The 23,171-nt window shown below is 57.8% G+C and overlaps 1 protein-coding gene across 1 annotated transcript in view; it reads left to right on the forward strand.

Moving 5' to 3' along the window:
- The first annotated feature begins 273 nt into the window (after positions 1 to 273).
- PPP1R16A (protein phosphatase 1 regulatory subunit 16A) overlaps positions 274 to 23,171 on the forward strand; it is an 81,933-nt gene continuing 59,035 nt past the window's right edge. Inside the window, exons 1-2 of the mRNA XM_069732177.1 lie at positions 274 to 910; positions 19,180 to 19,250. Coding sequence (XP_069588278.1) covers positions 667 to 910; positions 19,180 to 19,250 — 315 coding nt within the window. The 5' untranslated portion in view covers positions 274 to 666. The remainder of the gene's footprint in view (positions 911 to 19,179; positions 19,251 to 23,171) is intronic.

Consider the following 23,171-nt stretch of genomic DNA (forward strand, 5'->3'; position numbering starts at 1 on the left):
GACCGCACTTCCCGAGCTCCGGGGGCCCCGACCGCACGTCCCGAGCTCCGGGGGCCCCGACCGCACGTCCCGAGCTCCGGGGGGCCCCGACCGCACGTCCCGAGCTCCGGGGGGCCCCAAGCGCACTTCCCGAGCTCCGGGGGGCCCCGACCGCACTTCTCGAGCTCCGGTGGGCCCCGACCGCACGTCCCGAGCTCCGGGGGGCCCCGACCCCACTTCCCGAGCTCCGGGGGGCCCCGACCGCACGTCCCGAGCTCCGGGGGGCCCCGACCCCACTTCCCGAGCTCCGGGGGGCCCCGACCGCACGTCCCGAGCTCCGGGGGGCCCCGACCGCACTTCCCGAGCTCCGGGGGGCCCCGACCGCACTTCCCGAGCTCCGGGGGGCCCCGACCGCACGTCCCGAGCTCCGGGGGGCCCCGACCGCACGTCCCGAGCTCCGGGGGGCCCCGACCGCACGTCCCGAGCTCCGGGGGCCCCGACTCCAGGTTCTCTCTGGGCTTGGCTGCTCGGGGGCAGTTCCTCTGTCCGCTCCTCGGGGGCGGTTCCTACCGCTCACATTGGTAAATGGGCACATGCGGCGCTAGCGGTGCAGTTCGGGGGCCCCTGAGTGCGGAGGACATGTGGGGCTGGAGCAGGTAGTGGCCCCCGGTGTCCTGAGCCCCCACAATGGCGGAGCACCTGGAGCTACTGTCGGAGATGCCGGCGGTCGGCCGTATGAGCACGCAGGAGCGGCTGAGGCACGCGCAGAAGAGGCGGGCGCAGCAGCTGAAGAGGTGGGCGCAGGGCGAGAAGGAGGCGCCGGGCCGGAGGCCGAAGAGCCGGAGAGTGGGGGCCCGAGCCGGCCGCAGGGTGCTGTTCCCTCAGAACGTCACCTTACTGGAGGCCGGAGCACGGAACGACGCCGAGGAGGGTGAGAGGCAGCGTGCCGCCGGGATGTGTACACCCTCCCATATATATTCCCCCCTGTTGTGAATTCTGTGGCAGAGCTCCCTCCTGTGGTCACAAGTGGTACTTCGGCTGGTTCTCTCTGTGAGCCAACGGAGGAAAGTGGTACTGCGGCTTCTGAGTTTCCTTCCTCAGGTGATGTGGTGAAGTCGTTAGGTGCTGCTCTATTTAACTCCACCTAGTGCTTTGATCCTGGCCTCCAGTCAATGTTCTAGTATTGGACCTGTTTCCTCCTGGATCGTTCCTGTGGCCTGCTGCTCTGCATAGCTAAGTTCTGCTTTGCTATTTTGTTTGCTGTTTTTTTCTGTCCAGCTTGTCTATTTGTTTTTTCCTGCTTGCTGGAAGCTCTGGGACGCAGAGGGTGTACCTCCGTGCCGTTAGTTCGGTACGGAGGGTCTTTTTGCCCCCTTTGCGTGGTTTTTGTAGGGTTTTGTGTTGACCGCAAAGTTAACTTTCCTATCCTCGCTCTGTTCAGAAAGTCGGGCCTCACTTTGCTAAATCTATTTCATCTCTACGTTTGTCTTTTCATCTTAACTCAGTCATTATATGTGGGGGCTGCCTTTTCCTTTGGGGTATTTGTCTGAGGCAAGGTAGGCTTATTTTCTATCTTCAGGCTAGCTAGTTTCTCAGGCTGTGCCGAGTTGCATAGGGAGCGTTAGGCGCAATCCACGGCTGCCTCTAGTGTGGTTGGAGAGGATTAGGGATTGCGGTCAGCAGAGTTCCCACGTCTCAGAGCTCGTTCAATGTTTTTGGGTTATTGTCAGGTCACTGTATGTGCTCTGACCTCTATGTCCATTGTGGTACTGAATTACCTTTTCATAACACCCCCCCATATATATACACCTCATATATATATATATATACACCCCATGTGGTGAAATGTGTATATATATTATATATATCTCTATATGTGTGTAGGGACATATGTCTAGGGTTATATGTGTGACTAGTGAGAATGTAGCATCTGTCCTGAGGGCCAGTCGCACCTAGGTGTTAATAGGTACTTCCTTGGGACTAGTAGAAATTCTGTCTCCATATCTCACCAGGGGGTCTGGCTAAGGCCAAAGAACAAAAGGGACACTTGACACCTCTGAGGTCTTGGAGGGGAGATGCTAAATGCTGCTTGAGGGAAGGTATCCCTGGGAACCATTTCACAAGTGTCTCCAGAGGAAATTAATATACAGGTCCTTCTCAAAAAATTAGCATATAGTGTTAAATTTCATTATTTACCATAATGAAATGATTACAATTAAACTTTCATATATTATAGATTCATTATCCACCAACTGAAATTTGTCAGGTCTTTTATTGTTTTAATACTGATGATTTTGGCATACAACTCCTGATAACCCAAAAAACCTGTCTCAATAAGTTAGCATATTTCACCCATCCAATCAAATAAAAGTGTTTTTTAATAACAAACAAAAAAACCAACAAATAATAATGTTCAGTTATGCACTCAATACTTGGTGGGGAATCCTTTGGCAGAAATGACTGCTTCAATGCGGCGTGGCATGGAGGCAATCAGCCTGTGACACTGCTGAGAGGTTATGGAGGCCCAGGATGCTTCAATAGCGGCCTTAAGCTCATCCAGAGTGTTGGGTCTTGCGTCTCTCAACTTTCTCTTCACAATATCCCACAGATTCTCTATGGGGTTCAGGTCAGGAGAGTTGGCAGGCCAATTGAGCACAATAATACCATGGTCAGTAAACCATTTACCAGTGGTTTTGGCACTGTGAGCAGGTGCCAGGTCGTGCTGAAAAATGAAATCTTCATCTCCATAAAGCATTTCAGCCGATGGAAGCATGAAGTGCTCCAAAATCTCCTGATAGCTAGCTGCATTGACCCTGCCCTTGATGAAACACAGTGGACCAACACCAGCAGCTGACATGGCACCCCACACCATCACTGACTGTGGGTACTTGACACTGGACTTCAGGCATTTTGGCATTTCCTTCTCCCCAGTCTTCCTCCAGACTCTGGCACCTTGATTTCCGAATGACATGCAAAATTTGCTTTCATCGGAAAAAAGTACTTGGGACCACTTAGCAACAGTCCAGTGCTGCTTCTCTGTAGCCCAGGTCAGGCGCCTCTGCCGCTGTTTATGGTTCAAAAGTGGCTTTACCTGGGGAATGCGGCACCTGTAGCCCATTTCCTGCACACGCCTGTGCACGGTGGCTCTGGATGTTTCCACACCAGACTCAGTCCACTGCTTCCTCAGGTTCCCCAAGGTCTGGAATCGGTCCTTCTCCACAATCTTCCTCAGGGTCCGGTCTCCTCTTCTCGTTGTACAGCGTTTTCTGCCACATTGTTTCCTTCCAACAGACTTACCATTGAGGTGCCTTGATACAGCACTCTGGGAACAGCCTATTTGTTGAGAAATTTCTTTCTGGGTCTTACCCTCTTGCTTGAGGGTGTCAATGATGGCCTTCTTGACATCTGTCAGGTCGCTAGTCTTACCCATGATGGGGGTTTTGAGTAATGAACCAGGCAGGGAGTTTATAAAAGCCTCAGGTATCTTTTGCATGTGTTTAGAGTTATTTAGTTGATTCAGAAGATTAGGGTAATAGGTCGTTTAGAGAACCTTTTCTTGATATGCTAATTTATTGAGACAGGTTTTTTGGGTTATCAGGAGTTGTATGCCAAAATCATCAGTATTAAAACAATAAAAGACCTGACAAATTTCAGTTGGTGGATAATGAATCTATAATATATGAAATTTTAATTGTAATCATTACATTATGGTAAATAATGAAATTTAACACTATATGCTAATTTTTTGAGAAGGACCTGTATATTCATTAGTAGCACGGCCGTGGCCCAATCAGACAGGCAACAGTTATGATATTGGCCTGAGGGGCCGGTCTAGAAACCTGACCTCAGACCAAAGTTATAAATTTAGGCTGCAGACAGAGAATGGTGTTCACATGTGAGGGCAGCCTGAGACGCTGATGTGTTCCACAACTACATTCACCCCCCCTCAGGGAGCAGAAAGCAGACTACAAGTTAGATCATTTCTGTAAGTTTTCTCCTGTTTATTTTATACTGTTTTGCATAAGTTGTATGTCTTTTCATTATCATATTTTTATACCTTTTTCTTATTGTAAGCATTGAACCTTTTTCTATTAAATTATAAACTTTAATAAGTTGAACCTTGAATGTTCTAAAGAATCCATAGCCTAGAGGTGTGTGAGCCTTATGAGTGATAGACATATTTTGATTAGTTATTTCTGGGACTCATCGCCCGTGTATTCGATGAGTGGTGGCAGCGTGTATGAGCGGGTGTGTGGCCTGGGTCGGTGTGTGATTTATGCTCCCATTACAGCATAGGACAGAGGTTGAATGCTGGACGGAGAGTGGCGAGATAGATTAACCCTTGCAGGCACAACCTAAAGTCACGTGTGAGAGCAGGCACGTGACAAATAAGTGACACCACGGAGCAGCGATTCGTGACACCCCATATATATATACCCCCATATATGTACACCCCCATATATGTACATAATTGTCTAAGGGTCACTTCCGTCCGTCTGTCTGTCCTTCTGTCACGGTTATTTGTTCGCTGATTGGTCTCGGCAGCTGCCTGGTCGCGGCAGCCATGACAATCAGCGACGGGCACAGTCCGATTAGTCCCTCCCCTACTCCTCTGCACTCGAAATCTGTGCTTTGGTCTGATGAGTCCAAATTTGAGATTTTTGGTTCCAACCACCGTGTCTTTGTGCGACGCAGAAAAGGTGAACGGATGGACTCTACATGCCTGGTTCCCACCGTGAAGCATGGAGGAGGAGGTGTGATGGTGTGGGGGGGCTTTGCTGGTGACACTGTTGGGGATTTATTCAAAATTGAAGGCATAATGAACCAGCATGGCTACCACAGCATCTTGCAGCGGCATGCTATTCCATCCCGTTTGTGTTTAGTTGTACCATCATTTATTTTTCAACAGGACAATGACCCCAAACACACCTCCAGGCTGTGTAAGGGCTATTTGACCAAGAAGGAGAGTGATGGGGTCTACGCCAGATGACCTGGCCTCCACAGTCACCAGACCTGAGCCCAATCGAGATGGTTTGGTGTTATGAACAGGTAATTCAGAACCACAATGGACCTTGAAGTTCAGAGCACACAAGGTGATCTGACATTTACCAAAAACATAGGACGAGCTCTGAGACGTGGAAACTCTGCTGACCGCAATCCCTAATCCTATCACACCACACTAGAGGTAGCCGTGGATTGCGCCTAACGCTCCCTATGCAACTCGGCACAGCTTGAGAAACTAACTAGCCCTGAAGATAGAAAAATAAGCCTACCTTGCCTCAGAGAAATTTCCCAAAGGAAAAGGCAGCCCCCCACATATAATGACTGTGAGTAAAGATGAAATACAAACACAGAGATGAAATAGATTTAGCAAAGTGAGGCCCGACTTACTGAATAGACCGAGGATAGGAAAGATAGCTTTGCAGTCAACACAAAAACCTACAAACAACCACGCAGAGGGGCAAAAAGACCCTCCGCACCGACTAACGGTACGGAGGTGCTCCCTCTGCGTCCCAGAGCTTCCAGCAAGCAAGAAAAACCAATATAGCAAGCTGGACAGAAAATATAGCAAACAAAAATAACACAAGCAGAACTTAGCTTATGCAGGATAGACAGGCCTCAGGAACGATCCAGGAGGAAGCAAGACCAATACTAGAACATTGACTGGAGGCCAGGATCAAAGCACCAGGTGGAGTTAAATAGAGCAGCACCTAACGACTTAACCTCATCACCTGAGGAAGGAAACTCAGAAGCCGCAGTACCACTCTCATCCACCAAAGGAAGCTTATAGACAGAACCAGCCGCAGTACCACTCACGACCACAGGAGGGAGCTTGGCCACAGAATTCACAACAGTTTGGGGTGAGCTGGACCACAGAGTGAAGGCAAAAGGGCCAACAAGTGCTAAGCATCTCTGGGAACTCCTTCAACATTGTTGGAAGACCATTCCCGGTGACTACCTCCTGAAGCTCATCAAGGGCTGTGTATCCACCAGCCTTCTGCTCAACACATAGGCAGCATCAATAGTAAAAGGTTGGGGACACACAGGGTTAATAGCGGCGGTAACGGAATGCGTTACCCGCGGCAACGCGGTCTGTTACCGCCGGCATTAACCCTGTGTTAGCGGTGACCGGAGGGGAGTATGGAGCGGGCGCCGGGGACACTGACTGCGGGGAGTATGGAGCGGAGCGCCGGGGACACTGACTGCAGGGAGCGGAGCGCCGGGGACACTGACTGCGGGGAGTATGGAGCGGAGCGCCGGGGACACTGACTGCGGGGAGTATGGAGCGGAGCGCCGGGGACACTGACTGCGGGGAGTATGGAGCGGAGCGCCGGGGACACTGACTGCGGGGAGCGGAGCGCCGGGGACACTGACTGCGGGGAGTATGGAGCGGAGCGCCGGGGACACTGACTGCGGGGAGTATGTAGCGGAGCGCCGGGGACACTGACTGCGGTGAGTATGGAGTGGAGCGCCGGGGACACTGACTGCAGGGAGCGGAGCATCGGGGACACTGACTGCGGGGAGCGGAGCGCCGAGGACACTGACTGCGGGGAGTATGGAGCGGAGCAACGGGGACATTGACTGCGGGGAGTATGGAGCGGAGCGCCGGGGACACTGACTGCAGGGAGCGGAGCGCCGGGGACACTGACTGCGGGGAGCGGAGCGCCGGGGACACTGACTGAGGGGAGCGGAGCGCCGGGGACACTGCGGGGAGCGGAGTGCCGGGGACACTCACTGCGGGGAGCGGAGCGCTGGGGACACTGACTGCCGGGAACGGAGCACCAGGGACACTGACTGCAGGGAGCGGAGCGCTGGGGACACTGACTGCGGGGAGTATGGAGCGGAGCGCCGGGGACACTGACTGCGGGGAGCGGAGCGCCGGGGACACTCACTGCGGGGAGCGGAGCGCCGGGGACACTGACTGCGGGGAGTATGGAGCGGAGCGCTGGGGACACTCACTGCGGGGAGCGGAGCGCCGGGGACACTGACTGCGGGGAGCGGAGCGCCGGGGACACTGACTGCGGGGAGTATGTAGCGGAGCGCCGGGGACACTGACTGCGGGGAGTATGGAGCGGAGCGCTGGGGACACTCACTGCGGGGAGCGGAGCGCCGGGGACACTGACTGCGGGGAGCGGAGCGCCGGGGACACTGACTGCGGGGAGTATGTAGCGGAGCGCCGGGGACACTGACTGCGGGGAGTATGTAGCGGAGCGCCGGGGACACTGACTGCGGGGAGTATGGAGCGGAGCGCTGGGGACACTGACTGCGGGGAGCGGAGCGCCGGGGACACTGACTGCGGGGAGCGGAGCGCCGGGGACACTGACTGCGGGGAGCGGAGCGCCGGGGACACTGACTGCGGGGAGCGGAGCGCCGGGGACACTGACTGCGGGGAGCGGAGCGCCGGGGACACTGACTGCGGGGAGCGGAGCGCCGGGGACACTGACTGCGGGGAGCGGAGCGCCGGGGACACTGACTGCGGGGAGCGGAGCGCCGGGGACACTGACTGCGGGGAGTATGGAGCAGAGCGCCGGGGACACTGACTGCGGGGAGCGGAGCGCCGGGGACACTGACTGCGGGGAGCGGAGCGCCGGGGACACTGACTGCGGGGAGCGGAGCGCCGGGGACACTCACTGCGGGGAGTATGGAGCGGCCATTTTCTTCCGGACTGTGCCCATCGCTGATTGGTCGTGGCTGTTTTGCGGCGACCAATCAGCGACTTGGATTTCCATGATAGATAGAGGCCACGACCAATGAATATCCATGACAGAAGGACAGACAGACGGAAGTACCCCTTAGACAATTATGTGTATATATATATATATATATATATATATATATATATATATATATATATATATATATATATATATATATATATATATATATATATGGGTGTGTACATATATTAGGGGGTGTATATATATATATATACTAGACTGTGGCCCGATTTTAATGCATCGGGTATTCTAGAATATGCATGTCCCCGTAGTATATGGACAATGATGATTCCAGAATTCGCGGCAGACTGTGCCCGTCGCTGATTGGTCGAGGCAACCTTTATGACATCATCGTCGCCATGGCAACCATTATGACATCTAAGTCGATACTGTGCCCGTCGCTGATTGGTTGAGGCGAATTCGCGGCAGACTCTGCCCGTCGCTGATTGGTCGAGGCAACCTTTATGACATCATCGTCGCCATGCTGTGCCCGTCGCTGATTGGTCGAGGCCTGGCGGCCTCGACCAATCAGACGCGGGATTTCCAGGACAGACAGACAGACAGAAAAATCCTTAGACAATATATAATTGTCTAAGGGTTTTTCCGTCTGTCCTGGAAATCCCGCATCTCTGATTGGTCGAGATGTCATAAAGGACGTAGACATCCCGCGTCTCTGATTCAGCGACGGGCACAGTATCGACGTAGATGTCATAATGGTTGCCTCGACCAATCAGCGACGGGCACAGTCTGCCGCGAATTCTGGAATCATCATTGTCCATATACTACGGGGACATGCATATTGTAGAATACCCGATGCGTTAGAATATATATATATACCAAAAAAAAACAACAAATCAGCACTTCCAATGTGAACACGTGCAAGCTGCAAACTGCAACACACAGATAAAAAAAGACCACAGCAGCACATGTACATGAATCGGCCATGTGAAAACACAGACAAATATACATTTCGCAAAAATATTATATATACTATATACTAGATGGTGGCCCTATTCTAACGCATCGGGTATTCTAGAACATGCATGTCCACTTAGTATATTGCCCAGCCACGTAGTATATTGCCCAGTCACGTAGTATATTGCCCAGCCATGTACTATATTGCCCAGTCACGTAGTATATTGCCCAGTCACGTAGTATATTGCCCAGTCACGTAGTATATTGCCCAGTCACGTAGTATATTGCCCAGTCACGTAGTATATTGCCCAGCCACGTAGTACTGTATATTGCCCAGCCACGTAGTATATTGCCCAGCCACGTAGTATATTGCCCAGCCACGTAGTATATTGCCCAGCCACGTAGTATATTGCCCAGCCACGTAGTATATTGCCCAGTCACGTAGTATATTGCCCAGCCACGTAGTATATTGCCCAGTCACGTAGTATATTGGCCAGCCACGTAGTATATTGGCCAGCCACGTAGTATATTGGCCAGCCACGTAGTATATTGGCCAGCCACGTAGTATATTGGCCAGCCACGTAGTATATTGCCCAGTCACGTAGTATATTGCCCAGTCACGTAGTATATTGCCCAGTCACGTAGTATATTGCCCAGTCACGTAGTATATTGCCCAGCCACATAGTATATTGCCCAGTCATGTAGTATATTGGCCAGCCACGTAGTATATTGCCCAGTCACGTAGTATATTGCCCAGTCACATAGTATATTGCCCAGTCATGTAGTATATTGGCCAGTCACGTAGTATATTGCCCAGTCACGTAGTATATTGCCCAGTCACGTAGTATATTGCCCAGTCACGTAGTATATTGCCCAGCCACGTAGTATATTGCCCAGTCATGTAGTATATTGCCCAGTCACGTAGTATATTGCTCAGTGACGTAGTATATTGCCCAGTCATGTAGTATATTGGCCAGCCACGTAGTATATTGCCCAGTCATGTAGTATATTGCCCAGCCACGTAGTATATTGCCCAGTGACGTAGTATATTGCCCAGTCACGTAGTATATTGCCCAGCCACGTAGTATATTGCCCAGCCACGTAGTATATTGCTCAGTGACGTAGTATATTGCCCAGTCACGTAGTATATTGCCCAGTCATGTAGTATATTGCCCAGCCACGTAGTATATTGCCCAGTGACGTAGTATATTGCCCAGTCACGTAGTATATTGCCCAGTCACGTAGTATATTGCCCAGTCACGTAGTATATTACCCAGCCACGTAGTATATTGCCCAGTCATGTAGTATATTGCCCAGCCACGTAGTACTGTATATTGCCCAGTCACGTAGTATATTGCCCAGCCACGTAGTATATTGCCCAGTCATGTAGTATATTGCCCAGCCACGTAGTACTGTATATTGCCCAGCCACTTAGTGAGTGTGCGGCTGCTTGTATTTCTATGCAGCCACACACTCCGGTCCCGAGTGCCGCCGGCAGCGCCCGGTATTGATGCGAGAGATTTGCGCGTCTTCCTTGATCACACTCACAAGTCATGAACACTGACCTTTGCTGAGGCAAGCAGGTATCTGGACATTGTGGGGTCTTTTGTGACCTCTTGGATGAGTCGTCGCTGCGATCTTTGGGTAATTTTGGTCTGCCGGCTCCTCCTGCAAAGTTTCACCACTGCTCCATGTTTTCGCCATTTGAGGATAATGACTCCCACTGTGATTCTCTGGAGTCCCAAAGCTCTAGAAATGGCTTTATAACTTTTTCCAGACTGATCGATCTCAATTACTTTGTTTCTCATTTGTTCCAGAATTTCTTTGGATTGCTGCATCACGTCTAGCTATTGAGGAGCTTTTGGTCTATTTCTCTTTTTTTCAGGCAGGTCCTATTTAAGTGATTTCTTGATTGAGAACAGGTGCAGCAGTAATCAGGCCTTTGTGTGGGTTTGGAATATGAGCTCAGCTTCCCAAAGATGTGATACACCTCAGTAATTTAAGGGGGAAGGGGATGATCACTTTTTCTGTGTCCACGCGGACCGCCCCCGCCCGTTGTCACTCACCCCCTGATTAGTTTCTCTTCTTCATCCTTCGGTTTTTGTCATTGATAATCTATTAACCCTTCTGTGTCTGCAGCGTTTGTTGGTCACTCGCCTATGATTTCTGCACAGCACTGCTGGTGGAGCGCGCGGTGGGGTTCAGGTGACACATGTTGGGGGTGTTCTCTCTCTGGTGTCAGCCCGTCTGCTGCACCTCTCTCCTCCACCTGCAGCACTTCCTGTAATGCGATCGTCCTCTCTGCCCCTCATTGTTGTCCCTGCGGCCCCGGGATGTAAGGGCCACTGATCCCCACAGGACGGACCATCCGTTTGTGTGGGGGGGGGAGGGGGTCCCTGCAAAACGGACCGGCCTATTTAATGTACTAATTACATCTGGGATTTCTGTGGGTGATGGGGGTCAGGGGCTTCGTGTCAGGCTCTGTTGTGGGCTGTGATACCAGTTGGACGCTGTGATTGTTGGTAGACGTGATGGTTTGACGTGGGAGGGAGGACATGACAGAGGTGACAGGTGTCAGAAGTCCGACCCTGTGCCACTACAGGGCTTCCCACCCCACACATAGCCCCCCACAGGGGTATGTGGCCCTTGGGGCCTGAGATTCCTCCATGAAGGCCAGTCTGACCTCTGGCGTTATATGCTAATGGCTGGGGTATCCTCAGGGGGGATCTGCTGGCCTCTCCTGTCTCCTCCTGACCCTTGGTGGGATGGGGGGATCTGCAGGCCTCTCCTGTCTCCTCCTGACACTTGGTGGGGGGATCTGCAGGCCTCTCCTGTCTCCTCTTGACACTTGGTGGGATGGGGGGATCTGCAGGCCTCTCCTGTCTCCTCCTGACCCTTGGTGGGATGGGGGGATCTGCAGGCCTCTCCTGTCTCCTCCTGACCCTTGGTGGGATGGGGGGATCTGCAGGCCTCTCCTGTCTCCTCCTGACACTTGGTGGGGGGATCTGCTGGCCTCTCCTGTCTCCTCCTGACCCTTGGTGGGATGGGGGGATCTGCAGGCCTCTCCTGTCTCCTCCTGACACTTGGTGGGGGGATCTGCAGGCCTCTCCTGTCTCCTCCTGACACTTGGTGGGATGGGGGGATCTGCTGGCCTCTCCTGTCTCCTCCTGACACTTGGTGGGGTGGGGGGATCTGCAGGCCTCTCCTGTCTCCTCCTGACCCTTGGTGGGGTGGGGGGATCTGCAGGCCTCTCCTGTCTCCTCCTGACACTTGGTGGGATGGGGGGATCTGCAGGCCTCTCCTGTCTCCTCCTGACCCTTGGTGGGGTGGGGGGATCTGCAGGCCTCTCCTGTCTCCTCCTGACCCTTGGTGGGATGGGGGGATCTGCAGGCCTCTCCTGTCTCCTCCTGACCCTTGGTGGGGTGTGGGGGGATCTGCAGACCTCTCCTGTCTACTCCTGACCCTTGGTGGGGTGGGGGGGATCTGCAGGCCTCTCCTGTCTCCTGCTGACCCTTGGTGGGATGGGGGGATCTGCAGGCCTCTCCTGTCTCCTCCTGACACTTGGTGGGATGGGGGGATCTGCAGGCCTCTCCTGTCTCCTCCTGACACTTGGTGGGGTGGGGGGATCTGCAGGCCTCTCCTGTCTCCTCCTGACCCTTGGTGGGATGGGGGGATCTGCAGGCCTCTCCTGTCTCCTCCTGACCCTTGGTGGGATGGGGGGATCTGCAGGCCTCTCCTGTCTCCTCCTGACCCTTGGTGGGATGGGGGGATCTGCAGGCCTCTCCTGTCTACTCCTGACCCTTGGTGGGGTGGGGGGATCTGCAGGCCTCTCCTGTCTCCTGCTGACCCTTGGTGGGATGGGGGGATCTGCAGGCCTCTCCTGTCTCCTCCTGACCCTTGGTGGGATGGGGGGATCTGCAGGCCTCTCCTGTCTCCTCCTGACCCTTGGTGGGGTGGGGGGATCTGCTGGCCTCTCCTGTCTCCTCCTGACCCTTGGTGGGGTGGGGGATCTGCAGGCCTCTCCTGTCTCCTCCTGACCCTTGGTGGGATGGGGGGATCTGCAGGCCTCTCCTGTCTCCTGCTGACCCTTGGTGGGGTGGGGGGATCTGCAGGCCTCTCCTGTCTCCTGCTGACACTTGGTGGGATGGGGGGATCTGCTGGCCTCTCCTGTCTCCTCCTGACACTTGGTGGGATGGGGGGATCTGCAGGCCTCTCCTGTCTCCTGCTGACCCTTGGTGGGATGGGGGGATCTGCAGGCCTCTCCTGTCTCCTGCTGACCCTTGGTGGGGTGGGGGGATCTGCAGGCCTCTCCTGTCTCCTGCTGACCCTTGGTGGGATGGGGGGATCTGCAGGCCTCTCCTGTCTCCTCCTGACCCTTGGTGGGATGGGGGGATCTGCAGGCCTCTCCTGTCTCCTCCTGACCCTTGGTGGGATGGGGGGATCTGCAGGCCTCTCCTGTCTCCTGCTGACACTTGGTGGGATGGGGGGATCTGCAGGCCTCTCCTGTCTCCTCCTGACCCTTGGTGGGGTGGGGGGATCTGCAGGCCTCTCCTGTCTCCTGCTGACCCTTGGTGGGGTGGGGGGATCTGCAGGCCTCTCCTGTCTCCTGCTGACCCTTGGTGGGGTGGGGGGATCTGCAGGCCTCTCCTGTCTCCTGCTGACCCTTGGTGGGATGGGGGGATCTGCAGGCCTCTCCTGTCTCCTCCTGACCCTTGGTGGGATGGGGGGATCTGCAGGCCTCTCCTGTCTCCTCCTGACCCTTGGTGGGGTGGGGGGATCTGCAGGCCTCTCCTGTCTCCTGCTGACACTTGGTGGGATGGGGGGATCTGCTGGCCTCTCCTGTCTCCTCCTGACCCTTGGTGGGGTGGGGGGATCTGCAGGCCTCTCCTGTCTCCTCCTGACCCTTGGTGGGGTGGGGGGATCTGCAGGCCTCTCCTGTCTCCTCCTGACCCTTGGTGGGGTGGGGGATCTGCAGGCCTCTCCTGTCTCCTCCTGACCCTTGGTGGGGTGGGGGGATCTGCTGGCCTCTCCTGTCTCCTGCTGACCCTTGGTGGGATGGGGGGATCTGCAGGCCTCTCCTGTCTCCTGCTGACCCTTGGTGGGATGGGGGGATCTGCAGGCCTCTCCTGTCTCCTGCTGACCCTTGGTGGGATGGGGGGATCTGCTGGCCTCTCCTGTCTCCTCCTGACACTTGGTGGGATGGGGGGATCTGCAGGCCTCTCCTGTCTCCTCCTGACCCTTGGTGGGGTGGGGGGATCTGCAGGCCTCTCCTGTCTCCTCCTGACACTTGGTGGGGTGGGGGGATCTGCAGGCCTCTCCTGTCTCCTCCTGACCCTTGGTGGGATGGGGGGATCTGCAGGCCTCTCCTGTCTCCTCCTGACACTTGGTGGGGTGGGGGGATCTGCAGGCCTCTCCTGTCTCCTCCTGACCCTTGGTGGGGTGGGGGGATCTGCAGGCCTCTCCTGTCTCCTCCTGACCCTTGGTGGGGTGGGGGGATCTGCAGGCCTCTCCTGTCTCCTCCTGACCCTTGGTGGGGTGGGGGGATCTGCAGGCCTCTCCTGTCTCCTCCTGACCCTTGGTGGGGTGGGGGGATCTGCAGGCCTCTCCTGTCTCCTCCTGACACTTGGTGGGATGGGGGGATCTGCAGGCCTCTCCTGTCTCCTCCTGACCCTTGGTGGGGTGGGGGATCTGCAGGCCTCTCCTGTCTCCTCCTGACCCTTGGTGGGGTGGGGGGATCTGCAGGCCTCTCCTGTCTCCTCCTGACACTTGGTGGGATGGGGGGATCTGCAGGCCTCTCCTGTCTCCTCCTGACCCTTGGTGGGGTGGGGGATGTGGAGGCCTCTGCTCTCTCGGTAGGGTGGTGTTAAGTGATAATCTTGTTACTCCCGCCGTTGGGGGGCAACTTTCCAGGATTAGTGGGATTACTGTGAGGTGCGTGAGGCCGGAGTGACTCCTGCGTTTTGGCCTTCCCATGTGTGTGTGTGTATATATATATATATTTACATACATACACACACACACACACACACACACACACACACACACACACACACACACACACACACACACACACACACACACACACACACAATACATACATACCTAACCTGGGGTAAATCTTGCCCCACTTCTGGCGGGCACCGTTAACACACAAATAATAGGGAGGCCCCAATTAACCCCTACCCCACAGCAGTAATGTCTGCGGGTGAACACTAAGGGTCGGAGACTGTAATCTGATGCCGAGTCCCACGGCGGAGATCTCCGCCCTGCGGGGGAACACCGGCCCGCTGCCCTGTATAAGATATTGTAATTGAATTGATATTAGGGTGCTGCTGATGTCCCCCCCGTTCCTGGGACATGTCCAGGGTCTCTGCTGATTATCGGGGTCTGCCGTCTCCTCCGTCCATGTCACATTTAGGCATCCTGGAGTAGTATCCCCACCATCCAGGATCCCTGGTGTTATCTCCCCTGCTGCGCAGATATTAGTGCCCCGGGGAGCGATGACTTTACAGAGCAGCGTAAATACATTACATGGATACAAGTAAGTGCACCCCCTGTATTATCGGGATCGGTGTATCCGCCACACCCTGTGTAAACAGGTGCATGGAGCAGCCGTGTAATCTCCATACATACTGGTCGTCCTGGAGAATGCCACCACCCAAAACTTGTAGGCTGCCACGAGATTGCCTGGAGGAGGACAGGGAAGGGGAGCCTGGAGAAGGAGAACAGGGAAGGGGAGCCTGGAGGAGGACAGGGAAGGGGAGCCTGGAGGAGAAGGACAGGGAAGGGGAGCCTGGAGGAGGAGAACTGGGAAGGGGAGCCTGGAGGAGGAGGACAGGGAAGGGGAGCCTGGAGGAGGAGAACTGGGAAGGGGAGCCTGGAGGAGAAGAACAGGGAAGGGGAGCCTGGAGGAGGAGGACAGGAAAGGAGAGCCTGGAGGAGGAGAACAGGGAAGGGGAGCCTGGAGGAGGAGAACAGGGAAGGGGAGCCTGGAGGAGGAGAACAGGGAAAGGGAGCCTGAAGGAGGAGAACAGGGAAGGGGAGCCTGGAGGAGGAGAACAGGAAAGGAGAGCCTGGAGGAGGAAGACGGGCAAGGAGAGCCAGGAGGAGGAAAGGAGAGCCTGGAGGAAGACGGCGAACGGGAGCCTGGAGGAGGAGGATAGGAAAGGGAAGCCTGGAAGATGGGTAAGATGGCGAACGGGAGCATAGAGGAGGAGAAGGACCGGAAAGGAGAGCCTGGAAGAGGACAGGGAAGGGGAGCACGGGGAATGGGGATCATGAAGGAGGAGGACAGGAAAGTAGACCCAGGAGGAGGAGAGGGAAGGGGAGCCTGGAGAAAGAGAAGGATGGGAAAGGAGAGCCTGGAAGAGGAAAGGGAAGGGGAGCACAGGGAATGGGGATCATGGAGGAGGAGGACAGGGAAGGGGAGCCTGGAGGAAGAGAAGCATGGGAAAGGAGAGCCTGGTTGAGGAGGAAGATGTGGAAGCAGAGCCTTAAGGAGGACGGGGAGGAGGAGGATGCATCATGCAAGGCACATTAGTACCAAAGGGGAGGGACATAACTGGATGATGCAAGACCTGGATAGAATAGGACGGGAAGTGGGGGCCATTATGACGGATTTTGTGGGTGCACAGCCCCCCATATATAATGACTTCTACATCAGGCAGCCCGTCCTCTGCCCTCATGTCTGCACTCGAGACACTTGTTATCTGGGGGGAACGGATGACCCCACTCACTGCCCTCATACTGAGCCTCCTGGTTCATGGATATTCCGCTCTGTAGTGACGCCTGGCATTGCGCGCTCTCCGCTCTGTAGTGACGCCTGGCATTGCGCTCTCCGCTCTGTAGTGACGCCTGGCATTGCGCGCTCTCCGCTCTGTAGTGACGCCTGGCATTGCGCGCGCTCCGCTCTGTAGTGACGCCTGGCATTGCGCGCTCTCCGCTCTGTAGTGACGCCTGGCATTGCGCTCTCCGCTCTGTAGTGACGCCTGGCATTGCGCGCGCTCCGCTCTGTAGTGACGCCTGGCATTGCGCGCTCTCCGCTCTGTAGTTACGCCTGGCATTGCGCGCTCTGTAGTGACGCCTGGCATTGTGCGCTCTCCGCTCTGTAGTGACGCCTGGCATTGTGCGCTCTCCGTTCTGTAGTGACGCCTGGCATTGCGCGCTCTCCGCTCTGTAGTGACGCCTGGCATTGCGCGCTCTCCGCTCTGTAGTGACGCCTGGCATTGCACGCTCTCCGCTCTGTAGTGACGCCTGGCATTGCACGCTCTCTGCTCTGTAGTGACGCCTGGCATTGCGCGCTCTCCGCTTTGTAGTGACGCCTGGCATTGCGCGCTCTCCGCTCTGTAGTGACGCCTGGCATTGCGCGCTCTGTAGTGACGCCTGGCATTGCGCGCTCTGTAGTGACGCCTGGCATTGCGCGCTCTGTAGTGACGCCTTTCATTGCGCGCTCGCCGCTCTGTAGTGACGCCTGGCATTGCGCGCTCTGTAGTGACGCCTGGCATTGCACGCTCTGTAGTGACGCCTGGCATTGCGCGCTCTGTAGTGACGCCTTTCATTGCGCGCTCGCCGCTCTGTAGTGACGCCTGGCATTGCGCGCTCTGTAGTGACGCCTGGCATTGCGCGCTCTGTAGTGACGCCTGGCATTGCGCGCTCTGTAGTGACGCCTGGCATTGCGCGCTCTCCGCTCTGTAGTTACGCCTGGCATTGCGCGCTCTCCGCTCTATAGTGACGCCTGGCATTGCGCGCTCTCCGCTCTGTAGTGACGCCTGGCATTGCGCGCTCTCCGCTCTATAGTGACGCCTGGCATTGCGCGCTCTCCGCTCTGTAGTGACGCCTGGCATTGCGCGCTCTGTAGTGACGCCTGGCATTGTGCGCGCTCCGCTCTGTAGTGACGCTTGGCATTGCGCGCTCTCCGCTCTGTAGTGACGCCTGGCATTGCACGCTCTCTGCTCTGTAGTGACGCCTGGCATTGCGCGCTCTCCGCTCTGTAGTGACGCCTGGCATTGCGCGCTCTCCGCTCTGTAGTGACGCCTGGCATTGCACGCGCTCCGCTCTGTAGTGACGCCTGGCATTGCGCGCTCTCCGCTCTGTAGTGACGCCTGGCATTGCGCGCTCTCCGCTCTGTAGTGACGCCTGGCATTGCACGCGCTCCGCTCTGTAGTGACGCCTGGCATTGCGCGCTCTCCGCTTTGTAGTGACGCCTGGCATTGCGCGCTCTCCGCTCTGTAGTGACGCCTGGCATTGCGCGCTCTCCGCTCTGTAGTGACGCCTGGCATTGCGCGCTCTCCGCTCTGTAGTGACGCCTGGCATTGCGCGCTCTCCGCTCTGTAGTGACGCCTGGCATTGCGCGCTCTCCGCTCTGTAGTGACGCCTGGCATTGCGCGCTCTCCGCTCTGTAGTGACGCCTGGCATTGCGCGCTCTCCGCTCTGTAGTGACGCCTGGCATTGCGCGCTCTCCGCTCTGTAGTGACGCCTGGCATTGCGCGCTCTCCGCTCTGTAGTGACGCCTGGCATTGCGCGCTCTCCGCTCTGTAGTGACGCCTGGCATTGCGCGCTCTCCGCTCTGTAGTGACGCCTGGCATTGCGCGCTCGCCGCTCTGTAGTGACGCCTGGCATTGCACGCTCTCCGCTCTGTAGTGACGCCTGGCATTGCGCGCTCTCCGCTCTGTAGTGACGCCTGGCATTGCGCGCTCTCCGCTCTGTAGTGACGCCTGGCATTGCGCGCTCTCCGCTCTGTAGTGACGCCTGGCATTGCGCGCGCTCCGCTCTGTAGTGACGCCTGGCATTGCGCGCTCGCCGCTCTGTAGTGACGCCTGTCATTGCGCGCTCGCCGCTCTGTAGTGACGCCTGGCATTGCGCGCTCTGTAGTGACGCCTGGCATTGCGCGCTCTGTAGTGACGCCTGGCATTGTGTGCTCTGTAGTGACGCCTGGCATTGTGTGCTCTGTAGTGACGCCTGGCATTGCGCGCTCTGTAGTGACGCCTGGCATTGCTTTCCCCTGCTCCTGGCACGTGGTGAGGTGCGAGGTTGGCGCGGTCTCGCCGTCCTGCTTGTTGGAGACCTCGCTGTTGACTCCGAGATCAGGAAGTTGCTGCTTCCTCTTCATCACTGAGGGTGGTCCGAGGTTAACCCCTGCACTGCTGGCCTAGCTGTGGCCGGGGCACACTGGTCGGCAGTGTCTATGGGGGTGTTAGGGACGCTGCACTTCTGCCTCCTTTTTTCTCCAGGGTTGTGGCTTCTCTTGGGCTAATGCCGTTTCCAGGGCTGGATATTTACCCAGCAGACAGTAATGTGCATGGAGGCTGCCAACTCAAACACGGGCACGGCCCGTCCAACACCACCGACTCCGCAGTGCGCCGAGACCCACATCCTGCGCCAACTGCACACTGTCGGGGTTAACCCTTCCTCGTCTGCTCGGTTGCATTTTGGGAATGTTGGGTGGGGTCTTGTGCCTGCACTGACCCCCGGCGTGGTCCCGCAGACCCCCGGCGTGGTCCCGCTGCTGCGCCTTCTGTAATGACCGGTGTCCTCCGCTCTGTATAATGGTCTCTTTCCCTCTGTCCAGTTCGTCAGCTACTGCAGAGCGGATTCAGCGCCAATCTGTGCAACGAGGACGGCCTGACAGCGCTGCACCAGGTGAGTGTGGGACCCCAGGGGACGAAGACTGCCCCTGACAGGGCAGCCCCCCTCCCAACAGTGCCAGCATCAACTGCAACCCCCCAGACACTGCCACAACCCCCCCATCTCCAACAGTGTACACCCCACACTCAGTGCCAGACAGACCAATGCCCCTTACTTTTCCTCCTTCCTTGTCTCCCTCCCTCATCCTCCTTCCTGGTCTAGCCCGCCCCCCCCCCTCGTCCTCCTTCCTTGTCTCCCCTCGTCCTCCTTCCTTGTTGTCCCCTCATCCTCCTTCCTTGTCTCCCCCGTCCTCCTTCCTTGTCCCCCCTCATCCTCTTTTCTTGTCTCCCCCCCCCCCCCCCTTGTCTTTCTCATCCTCCTACCTTGTCTCCCCCCTCGTCCTCCTTCCTTGTCTCCCCCCCTCGTCCTCCTTCCTGGTCTCCCCCCCCCCCCCCCCCACCCCGTCCTCCTTCCTTGTCTCCCCCCACCTCGTCCTCCGTCCTTGTCTCCCCCCCCACCTCGTCCTCCTTCCTTGTCTCCCCCCCACCCCACCTTGTCCTTTTTCCTTGTCTCCCCCCCCTTGTCCTTCCTTGTCTCCCCCCCTTCCTCATCCTACTTTTTTGTCTCCCTCCTTCCTTGTCTCCCCCCCTCGTCCTCCTTTTCTGTCTCCCTCCTTCCTTGTCTCCCCCCCTCGTCCTCCTTCCTTGTCTCCCCCCCCTCGTCCTCCTTCCTTGTCTCCCCCCCCTCGTCCTCCTTCCTGGTCTCCCCCCCTCGTCCTTCCTTGTCTCCCCCCCCTCGTCCTTCCTTGTCTCCCCCCCCCCCTCGTCCTTCCTTGTCTCCCCCCCCTCGTCCTCCTTCCTTGTCTCCCCCCCCCCTCGTCCTCCTTCTTTGTCTCCCCCCCTCGTCCTTCCTTATCTCCCCCCCCCTCGTCCTCCTTTTTTGTCTCCCTCCTTCCTTGTCTCCCCCTCCCTCGTCCTCCTTTTCTGTCTCCCTCCTTCCTTGTCTCCCCCCCCCCCCCTCGTCCTCCTTCCTTGTCTCCCCCCCCCCCCCCCCTAGTCCTCCTTCCTGGTCTCCCCCCCCCCCCCTCGTCCTCCTTTTCTGTCTCCCTCCTTCCTTGTCTCCCCCCCCTCGTCCTCCTTCCTTGTCTCCCCCCCCCCCCCCTCGTCCTCCTTCCTGGTCTCCCCCCCCCCCCCCTCGTCCTCCTTTTTTGTCTCCCTCCTTCCTTGTCTCCCCCTCCCTCGTCCTCCTTTTCTGTCTCCCTCCCTCCTTGCCTCCCCCCCTCGTCCTCCTTCCTTGTCTCCCCCCCCCTCGTCCTCCTTCCTTGTCTCCCCCCCCCCCCCTCGTCCTCCTTCCTTGTCTCCCCCCCTCGTCCTCCTTCCTTGTCTCCCCCCCCCCTCGTCCTCCTTCCTTGTCTCCCCCCCCCCTCGTCCTCCTTCCTTGTCTCCCCCCCCTCGTCCTCCTTCCTTGTCCCCCCCTCGTCCTCCTTCCTTGTCACCCCCCCCCCTCGTCCTCCTTCCTGGTCTCCCCCCCCCCTCGTCCTCCTTCCTTGTCTCCCCCCACTCGTCCTCCTTCCTTGTCTCCCCCCCCCTCGTCCTCCTTCCTTGTCTCCCCCCCCCCTCGTCCTCCTTCCTTGTCTCCCCCCCCCCTCGTCCTCCTTCCTTGTCTCCCCCCCCTCGTCCTCCTTCCTTGTCCCCCCCTCGTCCTCCTTCCTGGTCTCCCCCTCCCTCGTCCTCCTTTTCTGTCTCCCTCCCTCCTTGCCTCCCCCCCCTCGTCCTCCTTCCTTGTCTCCCCCCCCCCCCCTCGTCCTCCTTCCTTGTCTCCCCCCCCCTCGTCCTCCTTCCTTGTCTCCCCCCCCCTCGTCCTCCTTCCTTGTCTCCCCCCCCCCCCTCGTCCTCCTTCCTTGTCTCCCCCCCCTCGTCCTCCTTCCTTGTCTCCCCCCCTCGTCCTCCTTCCTTGTCTCCCCCCCCTCGTCCTCCTTCCTTGTCTCCCCCCCCCCCTCGTCCTCCTTCCTTGTCCCCCCCCCCCTCGTCCGCCTTCCTTGTCCCCCCCCCCTCGTCCTCCTTCCTGGTCTCCCCCCCCCCCCCCTCGTCCTCCTTTTCTGTCTCCCTCCTTCCTTGTCTCCCCCTCCCTCGTCCTCCTTTTCTGTCTCCCTCCCTCCTTGCCTCCCCCCCTCGTCCTCCTTCCTTGTCTCCCCCCCCCTCGTCCTCCTTCCTTGTCTCCCCCCCCTCGTCCTCCTTCCTTGTCTCCCCCCCCCTCGTCCTCCTTCCTTGTCTCCCCCCCCCTCGTCCTCCTTCCTTGTCTCCCCCCCCCCCTCGTCCTCCTTTTTTGTCTCCCTCCTTCCTTGTCTCCCCCTCCCTCGTCCTCCTTTTCTGTCTCCCTCCCTCCTTGCCTCCCCCCCTCGTCCTCCTTCCTTGTCTCCCCCCCCCCTCGTCCTCCTTCCTTGTCTCCCCCCCCCTCGTCCTCCTTCCTTGTCTCCCCCCCCTCGTCCTCCTTCCTTGTCTCCCCCCCCCCCCTCGTCCTCCTTTTTTGTCTCCCTCCTTCCTTGTCTCCCCCTCCCTCGTCCTCCTTTTCTGTCTCCCTCCTTCCTTGTCTCCCCCTCCCTCGTCCTCCTTTTCTGTCCCCCTCCTTCCTTGTCTCCCCCCCCTCGTCCTCCTTCCTTGTCTCCCCCCCCTCGTCCTCCTTCCTTGTCTCCCCCCCTCGTCCTCCTTCCTTGTCTCCCCCCCCTCGTCCTCCTTCCTTGTCTCCCCCCCTCGTCGTCCTTCCTTGTCTCCCCCCCCCTTGTCCTCCTTTTCTGTCTCCCTCCTTCCTTGTCTCCCCCCCCCCCTCGTCCTCCTTCCTTGTCTCCCCCCCCCCCCTCGTCCTCCTTCCTGGTCTCCCCCCCCCCCCCTCGTCCTCCTTTTTTGTCTCCCACCCTCCTTGCCTCCCCCCCTCGTCCTCCTTCCTTGTCTCCCCCCCCCCCCTCGTCCGCCTTCCTTGTCTCCCCCCCCCTCGTCCTCCTTCCTTGTCTCCCCCCCCTCGTCCGCCTTCCTTGTCTCCCCCCCCATCGTCCTCCTTCCTTGTCTCCCCCCCCTCGTCCTCCTTCCTTGTCTCCCCCCCCTCGTCCTCCTTCTTTGTCTCCCCCCCCTCGTCCTCCTTCCTTGTCTCCCCCCCCTCGTCCTCCTTCCTTGTCTCCCCCCCCTCGTCCGCCTTCCTTGTCTCCCCCCCCCTCGTCATCCTTCCTTGTCTCCCCCCCCCCCTCGTCCTCCTTCTTTGTCTCCCCCCCCCTCGTCCTCCTTCCTTGTCTCCCCCCCCCCCTCGTCCTCCTTCCTTGTCTCCCCCCCCTCGTCCTCCTTCCTTGTCTCCCCCCCCCCTCGTCCTCCTTCCTTGTCTCCCCCCCCTCGTCCTTCCTTGTCTCCCCCCCCCTCGTCCTTCCTTGTCTCCCCCCCTCGTCCTCCTTCCTTGTCTCCCCCCCCCCCTCGTCCTCCTTCCTTGTCTCCCCCCCCCCCGTCCTCCTTCCTTGTCTCCCCCCCCCTCGTCCTCCTTCCTTGTCTCCCCCCCCCCCCTCGTCCTCCTTCCTTGTCTCCCCCCCCCCCTCGTCCTTCCTTGTCTCCCCCCCCCCTCGTCCTCCTTCCTTGTCTCCCCCCCCCCCCCTCGTCCTCCTTCCTTGTCTCCCCCCCCTCGTCCTCCTTCCTTGTCTCCCTCCCCCCCCCTCGTCCTCCTTCCTTGTCTCCCCCCCCTCGTCCTCCTTCCTTGTCTCCCCCCCCTCGTCCTCCTTCTTTGTCTCCCCCCCCTCGTCCTCCTTCCTTGTCTCCCCCCCCTCGTCCTCCTTCCTTGTCTCCCCCCCCCTCGTCCTCCTTCCTTGTCTCCCCCCCCTCGTCCGCCTTCCTTGTCTCCCCCCCCCCTCGTCCTCCTTCCTTGTCTCCCCCCCCCCTCGTCCTCCTTCCTTGTCTCCCCCCC

The sequence above is a fragment of the Ranitomeya imitator genome, chromosome 6 (assembly GCF_032444005.1).
Source record: "Ranitomeya imitator isolate aRanImi1 chromosome 6, aRanImi1.pri, whole genome shotgun sequence".
NCBI lineage: Eukaryota > Metazoa > Chordata > Amphibia > Anura > Dendrobatidae > Ranitomeya > Ranitomeya imitator.